The sequence below is a fragment of the Apostichopus japonicus genome, chromosome 16, assembly GCF_037975245.1.
Source record: "Apostichopus japonicus isolate 1M-3 chromosome 16, ASM3797524v1, whole genome shotgun sequence".
Taxonomy (NCBI): domain Eukaryota; kingdom Metazoa; phylum Echinodermata; class Holothuroidea; order Aspidochirotida; family Stichopodidae; genus Apostichopus; species Apostichopus japonicus.
This window is the reverse complement of record NC_092576.1, coordinates 19,208,155-19,230,464: the sequence shown is the minus strand read 5'-3', so window position 1 is coordinate 19,230,464 and position 22,310 is coordinate 19,208,155. Positions and strand designations below refer to the sequence as shown.

The window sequence follows — 22,310 nt, the reverse complement described above, 5'->3', positions numbered from 1 at the left end:
GAAACAATCGTCAGCACACAGTTTGTAACTTTTAACAGTGAATACCAAACACTATAGAAAGATGATCCAAAGGCGGATGGTTATAATATACACTAACCATAATATGACAATACCTCTTATTGTAAAGAAGAAAGTTTGAAAGTAAGTAATGTAACACGTACTCTCATGCTACCACACTTGCTTTATTTATTTTAGTTACATTTTGAGATTTCATTTCTTATTACTTTGTTTATATTGGTGTATAAATTGAAGTTCAAGTTTAACTTACTACTTAACTTTACTAGTAATAAACCGTACCATTAGTGCAGCTGAGCTTAAATATTTTCTTCTTTATTTTACTTAACTTTCAATCTTAAAATTATGTAACGCAAAATATTTTTCACCATCAATGTTGTTTGATTTTATAATGTGGTATATTGGTCCATGTAGTTTGTTGAGTACCAATGTCATATTCTTTAGTTATAGATGGATATTAGTGAAGTCAACTTGTGTCAGAATCAAACCGATATCTCCAAAGGCAATATTTCTTGAACTATATTCTTTGTATACATTTACCAAACACATTCACATGATCACATGTCGTAACACTATGTATAGCCATTAATTACGCTTTATTGAGCAATGCTTTTTAGAACTCTAAATGAATTTCAGACTACCCTAAGGCTAGTAACAACATTACTCAAGGCAGTAGTTAGATTATATGTACATTAACTGTATTATCACCAGATGTCGACTAGGCCTACTATGCAACTGACTTCAATACTATACTCCATGACCACCTGTAAACATGATGACAATTACTCATTCTTTAATAGTATTATAGTGTTCATTGTATCTTGCGATAAACCATGCTCACGTCTGACGTAGCATTATATGCCAACAATGCATAGTCAACAATAGCATAGTCAACAATGATTTCTTCAAATAGATGATCTGTAATTCTTCTTTCCCATTTGGGCCTCTAGATCTTCCTGTACTGCAATCTGCTCCAAAAGCAGATCTAATAACTGAATCAACAGTCACCATCAGCTGGTCAGCCTGGGATGAAGAAAATGAATATGGGGACCCTCCTGTGATTGGGTATACACCTTACTACAAGCTGGCATCAGGACTGAATTGGTCTATCCAGGATACGTCTACATCTATCAAGACCCTGAATGTCACCTTTACGGCCCTCACATCAGAGGAAAGATACTCATTCTGTGTAGCAGCAGTAAGAGAAGGAGAGAAGGGAGAAGGTCCAAAGAGTCCAGCGCTGAATGCTACTACCATGTGTGCAGGTATTTTGAATCATCATATTAAATCCCAATGCTTTTTAATAATTTTATCTGTCATGTCAATTGTTTTTACGGTCAAGAAGATGTTTATTGACCATGGATCTTGCCAGAATATCATTGCACTGTGTTTACTATTGTTGATTTTTTTTTTTATTTGAGTAGATCATAAGGATATTTGAATAGCAAGCATTTAAAACTAAAGCCATTGGAACCATTTTTTAGTAAATTGTAATGAAGTAGTATTTGTGTTTTGTTGTATATCAGCATTTCATGATTATCACAGTAACCCTTTCATTTTATCTCTTGTAAAATACACCTTCAAGTGCTTTGTTACTGAAAATTGAAAACCTATTGCCCCTAGATTCTTAACGGATATTCCAGCTCCCATAAACCTACAAACTCGGATTTTCATTTTAAATGTTAACTGTAACCAATGCAATGGCGGTGGCGTGTGTTCGGATGTTTGTGGGTGTAGAAGTGACGTGTAGGCTGGGTAAATATTAAATCTCAAGATATTTGAAAGCGGTTTGCTTTCATACTTGGAACAAAGATACCCGTCACCCAGCAACGGCCCCTATTGATTTGGCTGCAGACGAACTTACTTAGTTATGTTTTTATTAAATTATTTCTGAGGTCTGCTTTCGGGTCCTGAAGTAACAGTGGATACAATGTCCCTGACCAAACTGTAAAGTACCTAGCATGCTACCGTGTTATCGTCTGTCATGAATATGCACGTGAGAAACATGTAGTAGCATATATGTGTGTAGCTCTGTATGCATGATACTATAGACTGATGATCCTTCCCAAATTTCTACTGTAAGTAGGTATCGCCTTGCTATCGGCAAACTTTGTTTGATTTCCTTTACAAGGTATGTAAGACTATTTTGACTTATATATATATTTTTCTTTAAATTTAGTAGCTTCCCTTCAATAACTTTCCTGTTGAAGCCTGTTGAAACAGCATTTTTTTCTTGGTTCTCAAAAGTTTACATATTTATGGTATTACGCAAACGATTTATTTTTATGGAGCTTGTGTGCGCCGACTGTGACATGACAAGAACACTTACGAAATAAGGCAACTAATATTTCGAATCTTTCGAAACATATCGCTTGGCCTTTAATATTCACCAAATTTGTACGTATATGTTCCTACACAGTTCATTTGTCTGTCACATCAATTTTGTTTACATTATTACATTAATATTGCTTGTGGATAACATTTCAATGACAGTTAGCCTCGTCGACAATTATCGCTCAGCAAAAGTGGTTGCATCTTTCTGCACGATTGAAATATAGTATATGCCGTCAGCTTTGCTTCAGGATTCTTTCCTCAAGAAAGCTGTAACTAGTTAACTACTACACAATTTTTACTGCTATTAAGAGGATACCGCCATGTTGTTTGATGCGTAAACTTGTGCATAAAGTACAATACACTTAAACAACTTTGTTTGACGCTGTCAATACGTAATGCATTTAAAGAGGTCTCAGTCCCTAAGTTCTCGATATAACAAACTCGAATACCACACTGATAATCAGTCATTTCAACTGGCAGTATATGTGGAAAATTGTGAAAACAAATTCAACTGTAAATTATACACGAGCAACTCTATAATGTCCCAGTCAGTGATGGCGCTTGAAAGTCCAAACAGAGGCATCTTGGGGCAAGCAAACCTTTATGTAGGAGGACATTTAGCAAGTTTAAAAATGCACCAGCACAAAGTGCACATCACAGTAAAAATTAGGGGCTAAGAAACACCTCCTACCCACCTCCCCATCCCATGTTTTTTATATTTACGTAAACTGCATAGCTGCAACAGAAGCTGCAGCACTTAACTTATGCTTAAATGTCTCTTGAATGTAGCTCTGAGCCGTAATTGGTGTCCAGGGGTGAAGCTCCGGTAATTTAGGCGTTTTAAATTTGGCTATAAGGTAGATCAACATTATGAGGTAAGCCTATGTGAACTTAGCATGATGATTGTTTGGTCGCATTAAACGATGAAACCTAAGATGGTAGATTCATCAGATTCAAACCCCTAACACATCCCTCGTAAACTATACGGAAACCAGTAACACTACTACTTTCTGGAAAGTTAGTAGACCTTGTCAGTATTTCCCAACTCATTTTCATGTCTTCTTTTTGAATACATATTATTAAGTGTGAGGCTAAAATAACTCATAAGCACGAAATTTAAAAATAAAAAGTAGGTCGATTTGAGTTCTTACATGTTACAATAAATCTTACGCATTGGCCTTTTGTTGTTGTCCAGACTATGGACTTCAATGAATGTAGCTAAATTGGAATTCATCAATAAATAGCAACATTTCAAATGTAGTATAAATAGTTGAGAAAATTTCAACATTTTGGACACTCCATTCTCCTAATTTTCATGTTTGAGAATCTATAACAAAGCAAAGGAACCTCAATGAAAATTGGAACTCATGGTTACTTTATTATTCCCAAAAAGTAAATAAACATTACGAGAAATATAGTTTGGACCTGAAGTTTAGCGTAAGTTAAATAGTTCTACGTATTCTTTATCACTATAAATAAACTTCAATAGACTTGCTTCGTCTACACGGTCAGTGATTTTACTCAGGCTAACATTAATTTGAGATAGATATTTCAGTGACACTGATGGAATTTCTTGTATGATACTATGTAAACAACACACAGAAAAACAACAGGTTTTACCCCGGACCACTCCAACTGCTCGAATGACGTACGTAGCCAAGTATTCGTTGATTTACCTAACGGAAGAGGTGCGTTTGAAAGTAGTCTAACATTCTGGTAATTTGCTCTCACCAAACTAGTTATTGGTTGGCATCCTTTTAAACCGAACTAAGAATGACTTAAATTTCCTGAAGCAGAATGTCATCATTTATCACATACCTTAGAGAGCTTCACATGTTATATTTGAAAAATATGGTTACCAATTTATTGACTTTATTTCATTTTTTCGGGGGTCTCGTTTTAATGTCCATATTTCATATTCAGACAAGTTGATCAAGATGGACCAATGAATGTTACGGCAGAAGTCGCTGGAGATGATCAGGAAAATGTAAAAATATCTTGGAAGGTGCACATCATTTTATTTTCAATGCAATTATCATGTTATTCTCCACGTATATTATGATGTCATTATTTGTGGAATACTCAATAACACTGTTGAATGTTATTTAATTTATTTGTTCCAGTAGTAATACAATTTACTACTTTGTTCCAAGTATGGTGGTTAATCTTACAACGATTTCATTCGACTATTTTTACGTAAATGAAGTCTTTATTTAATTAAGTGATTATATAGAATAATTTATCCGTCGCTTAGTTGACAGCTTTAAAGCGTTAAGGAGTTTTTATCCAACTATAGGAAAGTAATATAGCGCCAACAATTAAGTATTATCCGTCACGGAACAGTTTTTTCCTCCGTGTCTTTAACTGGTAGTTTGCCAAAAAGTCCCTACTTTCAGGTGTTGTAATCTTTAACGTTACTACTCCTTAATGACACTTGCGAGCTGAACAAACCTTTGAATAGTCAATAAATTAAATGAGCTAGTGCAATGGAATGAGCAGGTTAAAGTTCGCAATTTTATAAATCAGTCACAGCACAATTGTACAACATTACCAGCAAAATTGCTCAATGATTGTTTATTGCGCAGAAACGATCCTTCACGACAAAACATCGAAATACAAAATAATGATATGTACATACCTTTTCCCGTCAATGTTGATGTTTATCATGTTATTGTAGTGTTTTTTCTTGAAATGCGTTACCATATGACTGTTTGCAAAAGCTGATGCTCATTATTTATATTATTTTTACTAAATTTGTAGTTTTTGTTTTGTTTCTTAAAGGACTTCCGGAATACCGAGCAGTTCCAGCTGCTAGTGTTAGCAGCTCAAATTCGCTAACAATTACCTGGTCGGTATGGGATGGCGACGTTGGGACTCCCCCAGTGGTTGAATATAGGTTACTAACCAAGCTGTCGGAGAGCGGCGATTGGCCAAGTACCTTTATAAGAGTAAATGCAAGCAATGATCAAGATAATTATGCTGTGATAATTACGTCACTTGAACCAGATACAGACTATGACTTCAGGGTTGTAGCTGTGAGAGAAGGGCTAAATGGGGAAGGACCCCCCGGTCCAGTCTTGGAAATGGTGAAAACAAATTTGCCTGATACGGGTAAGTACAACAACTTTTTACTGATTCGAGCAACATTGTACTTGATAAAAAAGTTCATTAACTATTTCGTCTACGTCCTAGTTTATCGTAGCGTCCCCGAACATTATGTTATGCTGTAATCACTGTCAATAGTATGTGTGGGAACTAGATAAATTACCAAAACAAATTCATGTACATTTACTTGGTTGTTTTTTCTCCTTTTACAAGTAAAATATGTTAAAACTGCTGTCATTTGTTACCCATATTATAATTATTACTATTGAACGTCTTTGTAGATCAGTCGTATGATATTGGTATCATTGTAACGTTACGATATGAAACAGTCATATCCGGCAAATGCTGGTCACCATGGAAACATTACTATATACATCCGCACCTTAACTAACAATCAATGGAAACATGGCTATATACATCCGCACCATTACTAGCAATCAAAGGAAACATCACAATATACATCCGTACCTGTACTAACAATCAAAGGAAACTTTATGATATAAACGTTTGTTCTTCCCTTCAGGATCCGTTGGATTAATTGTTGGTGTTACAATTGGAGCGGTCTCTCTCGCAATAATTGCTCTTCTTGCAGTTTACGGGTGAGTCACTGAAAACGTTGCCATGGTTAGATGTTACGCTATAATTTTAATTAATTTTCAAATTATGTTTCATTTTTCTCTCAAGAATATGGAAATATAGGAGATCTACATCCAAACCTAAAACTGTGGAACGACAAGCAGACGACTCAAAAGGTAAGTTTGTAAGTTTCTTGTGGGTTTTAATTAAATCTGTCTACATATAACGCCAACACAAGCTGCACTATACTGTAGGACTTAAAGATTTACTATTATATTTTATGAAGAGCCTCTAGTGCCATCAATGCTGTTTATTTTCAGGAGACGATAGCACCATTCATATAGAAGAAGCACATACGTTGGTTTTGAAATCGCAGTCTTACATTTCCCGCATTAATAATTTCACTGTTCTGAACAAGTTATAGTCAATGTTTTTCTTAACTGCCGCCAGTTCACATAAAGTTTACATTATAAATAAATTTAGATCAGTAAAACATAAACACAAAACCAACAATGTCTAATAAGATGTGATCCTTTCTTTTCTGTGAACATCTATAATACCAAATAAATGTTACAGTCCAAGTTTTTTCAATCATCAGTTAGTACAAAATATTCCATGATTGTGTGTGTCAATTGCGGTGAAATGAGTTATGTCGTTAATTCGCAATGACCTATCTATAAGCCATCGTTTCTATTACAATAACTTGTTTTTCCATTAAACAATTGTAATACGATTGTATTTTCTTAGACCAACTGTTAAAACAATGAGTGTGATTGTTCATACCACCTTCATCATTTGTTTAATATCTATTGATTACAAATGATATTTCCTTCTTGCAGAGGTTACAAACGAAGCCCCTTTTGCCTATGAATATGTGAGCAAAGATATTGGGCATAGCAACATGGTACGTTATATTCCTTCTAAGAAACACGAGGAATGCATTCTGTCAGCCACAGGAACTGATAACACCAGTGATGGATATGAAATTCCATCTACTCGTCAAGATGGAGGCGCTGAAGCACAACAAGAAAGCGACAAATGCGAAAAAATGGAAGATGTCCACGTGTACCAAAACAATGCTGATGATGAATTTTCTCTTAGGAAACCGATGGCAGTTTCCAGGTTTCCGTTGTTCATGAGAAGTTCTACTGCTCAAGAAATGATATCGGCTACCTTTAAGGTGATAATGAATACATAACGCAAAAATCATTCAAAAAAATATAGAGGTGAATTTACTGTTATACAATTGTCGACAGGATGGGCACATATTCAAGATTAATATGTTTTATTTTTAGGCCATCGATTACAAAATGTCTTGTGTCATCTTAGAGGGTAACATGTTAGTAAGGAAAGCTACATAGGCATGATATCATGCAATCAAATTGAATCTTGAGTAACTTAAATTGTCATTGATTGCCTATATGATATAATTAATATAGGGTGTCAATGAGAAATTTAACCTAGAAATAATGATAACGAACATAAAAATCGCCCTGTCTATGAAGATCGGTTTGTTTAGCGTGAACTTGGCTAGACAGTATCGGCTACAAGATAATTGCCAGTATTTAGAAACAAACTATCACCATACGTCCATATCATAACAACATGGTGTCGTCCGTGGGTTGAATACTATACTGAATAAGTCACTGTTATCTTACAGGTTTTGCAAAAGGTTTAACATAAAGACATAATATAATAATCAGCTATTCCGGAGCTTTGTCACGAACCCAGTTTCTGCAATAGTTGCACAACATTAACCATTGACTTAACCCTGCAAATACGAACTCATTTACTCAGCTAACAAAAGGATAAAAATATGCCCATTGCTGAAATGTCTTGCTCCTATATATATGCAAGAAGAAATGTCATTGAAAGAGCAAAACTGGACCACTATGTACATTGTGTAAACTGCATGAACACACTGCGATTATTTGAGAGATACAACAGCTAAATATTAATAGACTAACCGAAGATATGTATGTTCTCAGCAAAGCAGGAGAGGAAAAACACACACACGAAATATGACAAAACAGATACAGATACCATTATCGGGTAGAAGCAGAATGCACTCGATACAAAGACTAATACGTGTATTCGTTTAACTGTTTTGACATATGTTGTTACCGTCTGAGGAACACAAAATGCCGTGCGGAAATTGACATTCATGATGGTATTGTCATTTTCAACAATAATCTTGTCATTTTATACAAGAAATAATAAATATCACATAAACTTAATATTGTATTTTCACTAGCTTTTATTTATGAGGCAACATTTATTGCTAAGTAATTACTGTAAAATATTGTTTTTGTGTTTATCTTCAGAGTTTCGAAAAAGTAAGTCCCAGCACAAATGTCAACTCATTCTCTGGGGCATCTCCTGAAAACTTGCACAAGAACAGATATGGAGATATTGTACCACGTGAGTATCTCGATGAGGAAGAACAAATTAATGAAAACTGCATGTTACAAGATAATAACCAAACATATGTATAAATATTCATGCAAATGACTTTAAACCCTTGCATAATTTTCATATTCTTAACAGGGTGACATTTTTGGGCACATAGTATTAGTTTAAACTGTCTAACGTCTCATGAAAGGTTTAAATTGATGCCAATGAATATGACAACATGTATTCGTCGGACAGCTGATGAAATTAAGGTCAAAGTGTCAACAGTTGACAACAAACTTAGTAAAGCGGAACAGTAAACATAGCTAAAATAGAGAAAACTTGATTGTCAGACACAACTTAAATTGTTGAGAATAGCCTGCCACTTCCCTATGTAGTCCATTTAATGTCATATTACAACTTCTCTTCACAGTGGAAAACCATCGACCTTTGCTGAAATCCATGTGTCTCACTCAGGGAGGAAACGATTACATTAATGCCTCTGTCGTGAATGTAAGTATAAAAATAGTTAGGCATTCGGTGCTTCAAGTTGAAGCTAGAGCGAGAAACACATTTTGGCTAGTTCGGTAGTCAAACTAGTGAAATCAGGATAATATGTCCTGTACACTACCCAGCTGAGCTATACGAGACATGATTGCCATCGTTATGTAGAAAATGCTCTGCTGGCATCGCAACCACGTGTATCCACTTGAATATATTTAAATAACATTGAATAGAGCACCTAATTCGATTAAAAGTGGAACAATTTCTCTGAAAATATTATTCTTTAGCGTCATTTAAAAAAAAACTACAATAAGTAACAGAGTTAGGCTGTCGACCAACTTGAAGTTTTTGTTTCCTTTCTTCTTGTTTGCTTTGAGATGTTAACTGGAATAATCAAAGCGCTATTATTATATTGTTAAAGATATTTTTGTGTCTATTTCTTGTCTACAGATTCCTGGATTGAATCAAACTTTGATTATGACACAGGCACCTTTGCCGAATACTGTTGAAGACTTTTGGCGACTCGTGTTTGACTATCAATGTCAGACTATTATTATGTTGAATGAGTCAGACTCAGGAAATCATGTAATTCATTCAAATAGGCTATATCATACTATTCTTATAACTTTTAATATTCCTTGCTTCGAAGTAGCGCAGAGAACTGATATTACTTGTCTCTTCTGGGTTTTTTTTTTTCATTACGTTACTAACATTGGAACAATTCTTTCGTAAGTTTACCTTTACTTTCGAACCGAAATAAAATATGTCATTATTGCTGTAGTCATACTGATATCAATATATGAAGGATTCTTATCTGCATGGCACATCTGTTTGTTGAAATCTGTCAACAGTATGTTTTTAATTGTATCACAACACAGGATGCTATAAAATATTGGCCAGATGTAAACGACATCGAGATCGGAACAATGACAGTATCCACGTGCTTCATTGAGAAAAAACAGCTATATACAATCCATCAGTGTCAGGTTGCCCACCGATCGTATCGGGTAAGACCCTAATATGCTTATTAATTGTTTGTTTTTACTTACTTTATCATTAATATTATTATTTGACATGGTAATAAGGCATTCAACACTAACTTCAAATCGAAGGGAAACCTTGTGAAGAGCGATTCTGTTCCATGCTTTTTCGTTTTGCTTTCAGGAATCTATCAATGTTAATCGCTTCATTCTAAACACCTGGCCTAAGAGTGGTGAAAGCCTAACACCCCTTATAAATTTCATCGCAGCTACAGGATTTGGAAGTCGTGGTGCAACAATAATTCATTGCATGTAAGTTCTTAATCCGATACTGAAGTTGATATCACACCATAATTGCTACCGGAGAGAACAAATATAACAAAATAGATAATAATTGTAAAATTAAAATGACAAAGTAAAACAGCAAAACTGTTTGCATCAGTGTTTACCCAATGCAAGCAGTACGACTGTCTCAGCTTTCTCTAAGTTGATGATCCTAAGTACACAGAGTAGTTGTTTTACCTGATATATTGCTGTATTGTTCTACAAGGCAATATCACATCAGTAAAATTTGTTTCAGATCAACTGTGATATAATATGTTACATCTTCAACTTTTTCCAGTATCAACTACTGTTCTCATTGATAGTATCTAATATGTTTTTTGGGGGATTTTGTTTTGTAGAAATGGCGCATCCAGAAGTGGAATTTATGTGACTGTTTGCTCTGAGATCAACAGGATGAAGACGCGACAAACGATACAAGTGTTTGACACTGTTAAACATATTAAAGTGTGCAACCCCAATGCGATTATCACTAAGGTATGTCGTAGAATGAATACAACAATATTATGATAATACAGTTAATATTAGCTGTAGCTTTGTTGGTACTTGTGTATAAAATTATAGCAAACTATCATCACCATGTAACCTCCCGCCTCTACCCAACCTGTAAAGCAAAATGAGAATTTTCGCAAAAAAAAGAAGATCAAGAAACGCATGGCATTGTAGTGTTATATAGTATTTTACCCTTCAGTAGTCTTTTCATTCATATTTACACAATAAACATACGGGCTGAACTTATTGAAATGTAAGAAATTTCCAGAGATAAATTTGGACAGAAATGACCAGTTCACAGTCTAAATAGTTAGGTTTTCTTATTTTTGAATAAAGTTGTTTTATGTATGGACCAATATGGTTAAACAAATGTTATCTGCACTATTTAAGTTGGGCAAAGGACACCCGGACATACCGGACCCACATTAAACCCAGGCGCTAGTTGAGATGCTAGAAGGCGAATGAAAATAACCAAGATAAGGACGTTACTTCAAGATAACAACATTGGTCAAAGTTAAAAGCACAGACTAGCTACTGCGATGTAGGTATAATTAAAGGATGGTTTTACTCATACTTTAATTTTAATATGTCTTAGAAAAGAAACATTTGAGTGTATTTTTTTATTTTACAGCTAGTCTAGTTTCCAATATATTTACCTTAACAATATGTTTACTCTCTGGCATAGACATACACCATCGCATTGTGGTACATCACAATAACACCAGTGTTTTTATGACAAGAATTCTGTTTATGTTATAGTTTGTTAAATTTAATATTAAAAGTTATATTGATTTATGTGGAGGGAATTGTTCAAATAAATTTTAGAAAGCCTCGTATTCGTTAAACATTGACTTTGCAATTTCTTGAGAATATCCACTTTACTTATTCCAAGTTTTGGTGCTTACTGATACTAATTGGCTCCGACTTTGTTTTTCAAGACTTAGTGTGGACTTTGTGCTGATAGTTATGTCAAACAATGATGTAAATAAAAGCTAATATAATACGAAAAAAGTCATTTTCTCATAGATAAACGATGTGGACCATACCAAGTTTATTCATAAGTGTACAGTTGTCTTTACATTAAATGTAACTAAAGCATTGTACATCAGAAGATGTAAAATTAACAAGTTAATATTGATAAATACAACAGCTGGTATTACAATATTATTAAAGCAACCGGTAATTGTAATGCATACATTCCACTAAAAATGTGCTTGGAATATTAAATTAAAATTCCCTGACAGCCAATATGTGAAGGTTCCAATACAAAGGCATACAAATAATGTTCCCTGTTGTTGTGGCACTACGCTTTCACGTAATTATTTCCTTATTTTTCTTGTGCTGACAGGTTTTACTCAGTTACTTTTAATCAATCCTCTAAATTTTCCATACTTTTTACTCATATCTTCCAGTTTGATATTTCTGGTAAGTTCATCTTTGGCCTTTACCAAATATTGGCAAAGGTTTCCCAACAAACCCCATGTACATATATATGTATATATATATATATATATATAGTTACATGTTCCCCAACTAGTTTATGGTTGTTGGTTAAATGTAATTATATGAATTAACAAAACGTTGGGTAAACCCATTAGCCAACTGCAGTTGAGAAAGTAACATTTTTAAAACGTTCTGCTCAACTTTTAATAGTGCACGCAGTAACTGATTTGGGTCAATGCAAAGTTCGTAATTTCTTCTTTCCCCATTAAATCAACAGTTTCCGAGATCACTGTATTACAGAATCGGTCATTGATGGTGACAGCTTGGAACATGCATAGTCGATACTATGTAGTTATCCCTGTTGTTCTAATTTTGTTTAGCATTTCAAACTTTTCATTTTAATAAGACACCTGGTATTTCATCCTTTATTATCTTTTTTTTTCAGGAGGATTACATGATGTGTCATCAACTTCTCAACTGCTATCTAACAGAAATGCAGGATTACGACGTGATTGTGTAATCTTAAGCTGATCAGGAGCCCTCATAACATTGTATTTATTATTACTAGCCAATTATTAAAATCCTAGGTCTCCGAAAAAACACTTCAGTAACAATCAAAACTCTTGTTTTTACGTCAAATATATGATCAGTTTACCATTTTCTACTCATCGTTTTATAACATTATCGATATTAATCTTAAATATGCCTGTACATTGCATTAGTTATATGTTTTTATAATACTGAAGATTGTCTAAACAAATAGTTGCTGCATTCATTGATGGCATTTTACATGACAATTTCATATGCTGTTATTGTTGCAAAGGAACTTAACGGCCATATAGCTTCATAAACTAAATACAGGATATCCGGTAATACTTCTCTTGGCAGCATCTTTCAATTTATCTTTATTTACAAAGTAAATACAGTTAAAGTATTTCCGAAGTCACTCTCACTTTAACAACCAACTATGGCTTTGGGTAGATCTGCTGTGTGCCAACTAGGTTCCAATATCACATTGTATTATATCGCAGGACATTTAATGCCGTTTAATATATTTTCATTTAGTTTATCTGTTCATTTTATATCTGAAATGTCTAACTAAATTCATTCGGTTTTCTGTACTAATATTGTGAGATTTCCGCAAATTTCCACGATTTTTCAACACTTATATTACATTAATCCAAATTCTCTTCACGATTTTGTTTACACATATCTGCGCCTTTCATTATCTTGTAGTACTGAAAATAAAGAAAGATAAATTACATAATCATTTACCTTGGTCGTCTTTCATGGTTGTATGGTTATTTTTGTTGTCTTAAACTTAGAAATCCGACGGAAAATGTTGTACATTACATTACATTCATGTGAAAGTAGCGGAGACTTTGGTCGTTTGACCACTAGACACCTGTATATAATTACCACATGTAACGACAACTGCCACAAACTAAACAATGTTCGAACCAATTGGCTCAGTACAGTCGAATCACTAACGTATTGATCATGTGTTACAATACCTCTATAAATGTATTAAACATTAGTTTGCCATGTATCAATATATTAAGTAACGGAACAGTCTGGATTTCAAAATATTTTGCAAAATTTGATATGCTTACATTTAAATGTGATTACACTGTTTTAATCAAGAAGATATTATAATGAGCAACAAGAAGCTGCATGCGGTATGATAAACTTCATATAACACTTTACCTCCTTTGATCGACATTGTGTACCAAGGTTATTTCACATGCCTCAACTTGTTGTACATGAGTGATGAATAGCATAACGATATGAATTAATCAGGGACTGTGTATTTATGTGATTATATAAAACAATATAGATTTGTGGTTTAATAGAAGATGACATCGCTCAACTTCTTATTTCTCCAAATAATGTAGAGATTCACCCCTTTCTTAATTTGTGTACACTAGGGAAGCCAGGGATGATATTGTCAATTACAAGTAAGAGCTGCAGAAAATCATTTTGTCCCTTGCAGTTTATGTTAATTGTCATTCAGCCTATGTAGAAGATCCTGCTAGGATCGAAATGTCAGGCCCACTTACTTTGTCGAAAGTTATTTCCCATGAAAACTGTACATGTGTCCCTCTTTGAATGCTCAGAAAATCAATGCCATAAGGAATCCTGTTATGGACAGTTCAGTTTATTGAGATTTACACCAATTTCATGATATGATGTGCTTTATATTGAAACATATTATACCTTACTGTAAAGGTGTCCCTTTTAAATGTTCAGAAAATCAAAGCCATAAGGAGTCCCTGCTATTGCCAGTTCAGTTTATTAAGATTTACACCAATCTCATGATATGCTGTGCCTAATATGAAAATATAATCTGCCTCACTAACAGTGCTTCTAAACCTACCTCTGCGTAGTATAATTGTAGAATAAGAACAACATGAGGCTTACAACATAGTGCAAAGCTGTGACCTAGTCATGTGGTGTTTCATTTTTACATGTGGATAAATCTTATATGTGACTAGACCTAGGCTAACCCTATATCATTGCATGGGAAGGCCTAGCTTAACTAACTGACATTTCAGCCAAAACTCGTTAAAGTTTGACACACAAGTCTCCCCCACCCCCCTCCCTCAAGCACTGATTTCTGACCAATTAACATTGAAGCATAGTCCCGATTGAGATTAACCATACACAAGTTTCTGGTTTTAATAAATGAATAGTTCAAAATTATCATTTTTCTAATTGAATTTCACATGATCAATACATAAAACCTAAACTTACTAATATAGTTTAATTGGTTATAGCCTAGCCTGGGTAAGTTTTACACTCAGAGGTTAATCTAGACCACTACAATAAATGCATCACTTGCAATTTTAAGCAAACTCCTCTTTCACTGTCGGCAATCACTATTAGAAATTTCCCAAACATGTAGACCACTAGTAGAGCCTAGGCCTAGTCTTTTAAAAGCGAAGGCAAGCTAGGCCTACAGGGTCTAATATTCACTTAGACTAAAGTGTACTGACCTAAGCGGAAAGAAGTCTAGCCCTATGTATAATTTCACTATAATTTTTTATGTGTGGCTTTGATTAGGTGTGCCCTCATAAGTTACCGTACACCACAATTACTTGCATTAGGTAGAAGTAGTCACTAGAAACGGCCGTTTATTAGGGAAGGTCTTGCTTTGAGTACGACACACAGAGTAGGCATATACTTACTTAGGTCTAGACTTAGTACGGAAGTGAAGGTACTTACTATACAAATACTAGCCTGTACTATCTCATAGCTAGTACAGCGTATTGACTACATCAGGGAAACGATCTGGCCTTACCTAGCCTAACAACGTAAGAGCTAACGTTAGGTTATACTTCAATACCGCGCGTACTGACTGTATCGCAGAAATGACAAAATCGACATGATCCCGTTATTTCACCTTTACATTTAAACACTGATTTAAGGTATACATATCCCATTTATCTAGCAAGAATTTGACTTCGTCGTCTGCAATAATTAGATGGTTATTTGCACCTTTCTTCTTTGTATTTGACTGTTTCTCCTGCTTGCGATTGTCGCCGTATGAAGCTGCTAGCTAGATCGAAAAAAAAAAACACTACATTATCGCTCATTACTTTGGGAAGGGATTCTAATCTTCATCATCAATTTTCTTTCCGACTAAGATCTTTTGATTTGACCAAAAATAAAGTAGGTGAAGAACTTTAAGCTTTACCATCTTATCCATTTATAAAGAAAATTGTGATTTGATAAGCGCGGACAGCTTTGCAGATAATGAAAAAATATTAATAGTTATCGTTGACAAAAAAAAATCCATGAAAAAACGTGGCTGGTCAAGCATGGAATTTGAACCGTGCAACCTATTATGATTATTATTTTATTTTTTATTTTGATAAATTGGATGTCGTACATGCCTGTTTGAAAATACACACATTTAGCTGAAAGAATCAACTTTGCCGTGGAGTAGTGCATCGATATTATTGAACCATTTTTTAATTTTTTTTTATTAATCGTATATAAATATATGCATTCCTGGCATTGACAAAGTTATTCAGACCGTTCAACATGCTATACATTAATACGATTAGCAATCTAGGATGCACCGTACAGGCTGTGTGACTTATAATATGTCAGTCAAAGTATTGTTTTGTCAACAAAAAATCCGGACAAATAACACAGGCTCTTCTAAGCATTTATTTAATTATTCATGCAGAAAACAATGCATCATTCGGACAATTGTGATCCGATTGTAGAAATTGTTGGAACCAACTCCCAGGGTCCCATTGAGTACTGGAGTTTAATAAACAGCCAGGATGGTCTACGCCTCTTGGTTCAACATAATGTGAACGAGAGTCAGAAAGTGTAGCCATTGCCGTTGTATTTCAATATTGTTTCGATGAGAATTTACAATTTCACTGAAGTGGATAAACTCTGTCAAACTCACCCTTCATTTCTCATAAGAAACAAAACAGAATAATAATAATAAAAATGTGCGGAAGTAATGCAACTACTTTAATTCTCGCCCACACGACATTCAACTTCCTGGTATGTTAAATTTAAAACGACATCGATAATTAATTATTATATCCGGCAAATTCCTCGTTAATATTAACCCTTCGTGGTTCTTATTGTAATTGCATAACATTATTGTATACAAAGAACATGAGCCCGTGTTATTTAAAAAATTGTTGAAACAATCCGTCTGTTAAATTCTCAATGTGCTCCTCTACGACGATATCGATAATGACCTAGCATTTTCGGCAGATACCTAGTATATAGTTGATATTAACCGTCGTGATTCGTATTACAATTGTATAACAATATTCTGTATAAAAACAAGGCCTGAGCAACCAGACAAACGAAAAGCCAGCAATCATAGACAATTTCAGCAGCATATTGGAAACACGTTAATAAAAACATAAAATCTGCTATATAGCAGATTTAAAATTATGATTCTAGCAGGTTTAAAATATTTGCCTATTAACGTTTGTGTTATTTTAGCGTCATAGATGATATACACCAGTTTATGGCTTCAAAGGGTTATAACTTGACAATTATTAATTCTATCATTTCGTTCGACATAGTTCTGAGTTACAACACGATTATTACAATATACGACTGAATGCTCTTTTTAACATTATAATCTCAACATTTGCTTGAACACCTGTCTGAATTTTTGATTAAACCCACCGTAAACCAAGGGGTTTGTCACTGAATTCATTGCCACAGAGAATAAAACAAAGACTATTTCCCCATGCATTAACTCTGTACCTCTAATGAGAAGAAAGAAAAACAAAGGAGATAAAAACAAAACATTTGTAATAAATATAAAGAAGTTTACTTTTGTCAATTTGATTTCATAAGAGGAAAATCGTCTACATAACAGTCTTTGGTTACCAGTCGTTTCATTATTTTGTCCAGCGGATGATGATAATGGGTTTGTTGGTACAAGAATAACTGAAAGGTTTGCGACAGGGTTCTGTTGTCTCACTCTATGACGACTTTTGCGTACAGTTCGAAAAGTCAGGACATAAAACAATGGAATTATTACAAAACAACTCACAAATGTAATAATTAATGTGTAAACTTTGTACAAAATACCGATAAAGTTATTCTCTTCGTAAAAGCAGAAATCTTTACCGAAGAAATGTTCTGTTCCATACGAGGTAACGGAGCCTGCCAAATTTATCAGTATATTAGAAATCCATATAAATGCGATCTCTAATGTTATAATTCGCTTGTTAAACAGTTTATCATAAAAGATGCGGCTTTTCGTGACAAGTACATACCTATTACTAGCAATCAGTATGAGATGTTGAATCGAAATAGGAGTAAATGTTAGACTCGTGTGGTAAAATAACCGGCACAAAAATGAATTTGAAATCACAGTCTCCAATGAAGCAAACGCAACGGCCAGTAAAGGTAACACAAGGCAGCAAGATCCAAAATCAGAAACAGCTAAACTTACTAAATAGCTATTTGAAACAATCCGCAATTTTTTGCTCTGGGTGATCGCAAGTACAACGAGAACATTACCAAAAGATCCAAAAATAAATCCTAACGTGCATGATATAATTAAGAAGTATTTTAAGATTGGTGGTATCGGTAAAGGTAAATAGTTTAGAAAGTTTGGATCCAGTGTACTGTGCGTCATAACTAAGATTGGCTGGTCGTTTGTTACGTTTGTGTATATTCCCATTCTCGCAATATATGCGCCAGTGTTCAGTAGAGAAATGTTTTCACTGTAATACACTAGAAGTACGCTTCTTATAACTTCAAATTACCGCTGCTTTAACCATAGGGGATTTTGCGTGTACTCACTAAGCCTTTCTGAGAAATAAAATCAATTTCATAGGTTTAAGGAAGGAGCTGTTCTTATACTAAGTGGATTAACTCCAGCAAATGTATAACATGCAATTACCGTACTTTGGCGAAACTTCCATAATCCCAATTGATGCTCATGTAGCAAGCTTAATTGTGGACCAAAGGGTTTATCAATCTCTTTGTCCTTTAAATCCTCATTTGAAACTTGACAGTTGCAAAGGATTGGCTCACACCTATCAAAGCAAAATTTGACTGAGGTTGGACTGAGGTACATCTGTTTAAATGTTTATCTAAAAGTTTAACGAACTATAATCTCGGGCAATTCATTAATTTCTAACTTTAAGTGTTTTGTAAACAAAGAGGAAGTCGAGGAAATATCCCGAGCCGTCCTTAAAAATATTTTCATGTTTCTTACTTTTTTCTTCTTCAGACAAACTTGTTATGACAGGAAAATTTCACTTTCAGCTAAAAACAAATTCAATAAACAGCTCACATACAGGCAAAGCCGAGTGGAATTGTTCTTTAAACTCATTTCAAACACTCGCTCTAACGTTCAGCGTACTAATATCATTTTAAATGGACTTTTTCTTCCAAGATTAAGATCCTTCAAAGAAAATATCCCATGCACGCATATTAAGAACTCCAACTTAAAGTCACAAGTTTGAATATTTCTTGTTTCATTTGATGCAGAGCAGTAAGCCTATTGGTACATTTCCTAATCTAAGTACAAAATGTTAGAAATAAAAAAACAAACATGATTTTATTCCAAGTTTGTATCAGATCTGGAGTAAAGTCACTTCTCGGTAAATAGTAAACATGAAAATTATACCTTCATTCCCGGGAACGTTTGTTCAACATCAGTTTGGTAAAAAACATATTAAACACATTTATCAGTAAAAACATGCTACAATGTTACTGCTGGGTTACAAGTGCAATGTGCTTGATAATTTACAATTGTATAGCCTTCTGATCAGTCGTTTTCCTTACGAGAGTGCAGGAACGACTGCTCATTTTGTACTGGTACTCCAACTTCAAATTTTGAACACCGTCTGTAAATTGTAATGAAATAGTTGCTATGAAAATCTTTGTTAACCCCGACAATTCAAAATCCAATAACAAGAAAACGATCGCGCCAAGTAATAACAAGTCGCATTGAACCATTCAATTCGTATACAGTAGCCAATGTAGAAATATGATGTGACTGGCCAATGATCTTGGCCAATATTTTATATGTGTGTGTGTGTGTCTAGCTTTTTTATTCCGAGTGTGAATCAGTATTATTTTACTTTACTCTCATTTTTTTATTTGTGTAAAGCTTCACGACAAATCAATTAGCACGTTTCCGTCAAAATAATGCACTAAATATCCCAGCTGTATAATATTTACTTTTAATATATTTCTCGATTAGTGTCGATGAAAGTTAATGGTAAAAAGCCATTACTGTCACTCAATTTATGTTGTTTCAATTTAGTGATGCTGTGCTTTGTTGATATTTCATCCGTTCCTTAATGACATATACATACTATATTATGGAGCGGGCGTAAAGAAATCACTTTTCCGTTACCATGGTAATAGCTTATATTAATATTTCAATAATAGTGATTGCGTGTATTTTTTGTAAGCTGTGTAGATAAATAAAACTCAACAAACAAGGCATATTGCAGTCACATGGTTGTTAAGTAATTGCCATTATGCTATAGTTACATTTTCAAAGCCATTAGATCTAAAGAAATTTCTTCTTCAGTTTCTTCTTCGTTGATTTTTGTTAAGATCCAAGGACAATCCGGAATAATTTATGCAAATGTCCCACTCTCGGGACTAACCAGCTACGACGTTAGATAATCAAAGGTTATTCTTTAAACCAGAATGATTCGGCTACCACCACTAATAATAATGGTAATGAAAATAAGAATAAATATAATGAAATCGATAATATTAATGATAATGATAACGAAAACGATAAGGATATACCGATATATTATTATAATGATAGAACGATATAATTATATAATGATATAAGGATATAATGATATAATGATACAATGATATAACGATATAATGATATAACCATATAATGATATAACGATATAATGATATAACGATATAATGATAACGATATAACAACACAATGATATAATTATATATCGTCATAATGATATAATGATAAAATAATAAAATGATATGATGATATAATGATATGATGATATAATGATATAACGATATAACGTGATAATGATATATCGATATAACGATGTAACGATATAATGATATAATGATATAGTGATATAACGAGATAATGATATAAGGATATACCGATATACTGATATTATGTTACCACGATATAGTGATAAGACGATATAACGATATAATGACATAAAGATATTATGATTTAATGATATGAAGATATAACGATATAACATTATAATGATATTCCGATATAACATTATAATTATATTACGATATAATTATATAATGATATCATGATATAGTGAAATAACGATATAACTATATAACGATATTATGATATAACGATATAACGATCTAATGATATATCGATATAACAATTTCACGATATAATGACATAATGATATAACAACATGACATTATAATGACATTACGGTATAACAATATAACTGTATAACGATACAATGATGAAATGACATGATGTTATAATGATATAACGATATAATGATATAATGTTACAACGATATAATGATATAACAATATTACGAGAAGATGATATAGTGATAAAACGATATAACGATATAATTATATAACGATATTATGATATAATGATATGACGATTTAACGATATAACATAATAACATTATAATGATATAACGATATAACATTATAATGATATTACGATATAATTATATATATATAATGATATCATGATATAGTGATAAAACGATATAACTATATCACGATATTATGATATAACGATAAAACGAGATAATGATATAGCGATATAAAGATGTAACGATGTAACGATATAATGACATAATGATATACCATTATATTGACATAACGGTATAACAATATAACTATGCAACGATTCAATGATATAATGACATAATGTTATAATGATAAAATGATATAATGATATGATGATATGATGATTTAATGATATGATGATATAATGATATGGTGATATGATGAGATAATGGTATCATGATATAACGATATATACTGGTATAATGATATGATGATATAATGATATAAGGATATAATGATATGATGGTTTCATTTTATTATGATATACAGTAACGGTATAATTATATTATGATATGGTGATATACTGATATATCTATATAATTATATAATGATATAACGATATAATGAAATAGTGATATGATGATATGATGATATAATGATATATTGATATAATGATCTTATGACATAATAATATAATGATATGTATAATAATAATGTTATTATGATAACGATAATGATAACGATAATGGAAATGAACGCCGATAACAATGGATATTACTAGGACAAGAAATATTTAAAAATCTACGATTACTGTGTTTTTATCATAGACAAAAGGAGAGAAATAAGATTTGTTTTCGAAAATATATATATATATAAATATTTTATATGTATATAAATATATTTTATATATATATATATATTTTTTATTTTTTATTTTATTTATTTTTTTATTTTTTTATTTTAATTTTTTATATTTTTTTATTATATATTTTATTTTATTTTTATATATATTTTATATATATATATTTTGTTTATATAAATATATATATATATATATATATATATTTATTTATATATATATATATATATATATATATATATATA

At 32.9% G+C, this 22,310-nt stretch overlaps 3 protein-coding genes across 5 annotated transcripts in view; 2 read left to right on the top strand and 1 right to left on the bottom strand.

Annotated features, from left to right (window-relative positions):
• Positions 1–4,354, top strand: part of LOC139982743 (angiopoietin-1 receptor-like) — a 172,542-nt gene extending 168,188 nt beyond the window's left edge. For 2 of the 3 annotated variants that reach the window (XM_071995821.1, XM_071995822.1), the window contains exon 10: positions 966–4,348. In XM_071995821.1, the coding sequence (XP_071851922.1) occupies positions 966–1,435 (470 nt within the window). In that variant the 3' untranslated portion in view covers positions 1,436–4,348. Of the gene's footprint in view, positions 1–965 lie in introns of all 3 variants that reach the window. The other variant, XM_071995823.1, reaches the window with a different exon arrangement.
• LOC139982748 (proline rich transmembrane protein 1B-like) overlaps positions 1–22,310 on the bottom strand; it is a 186,663-nt gene that overhangs the window by 70,593 nt on the left and 93,760 nt on the right. The gene's annotated exons all lie outside the window — the stretch shown is intronic.
• Positions 4,472–13,674, top strand: LOC139982744 (receptor-type tyrosine-protein phosphatase alpha-like). The gene is made up of 12 exons (XM_071995824.1): positions 4,472–4,501; positions 5,131–5,460; positions 5,978–6,053; positions 6,139–6,206; positions 6,870–7,210; positions 8,355–8,451; positions 8,855–8,934; positions 9,376–9,510; positions 9,804–9,932; positions 10,090–10,217; positions 10,589–10,724; positions 12,628–13,674. The coding sequence occupies exons 2-12, from the start codon at positions 5,433–5,435 to the stop codon at positions 12,700–12,702; spliced, it is 1,293 nt and encodes a 430-aa protein (XP_071851925.1). The 5' UTR covers positions 4,472–4,501; positions 5,131–5,432; the 3' UTR covers positions 12,703–13,674.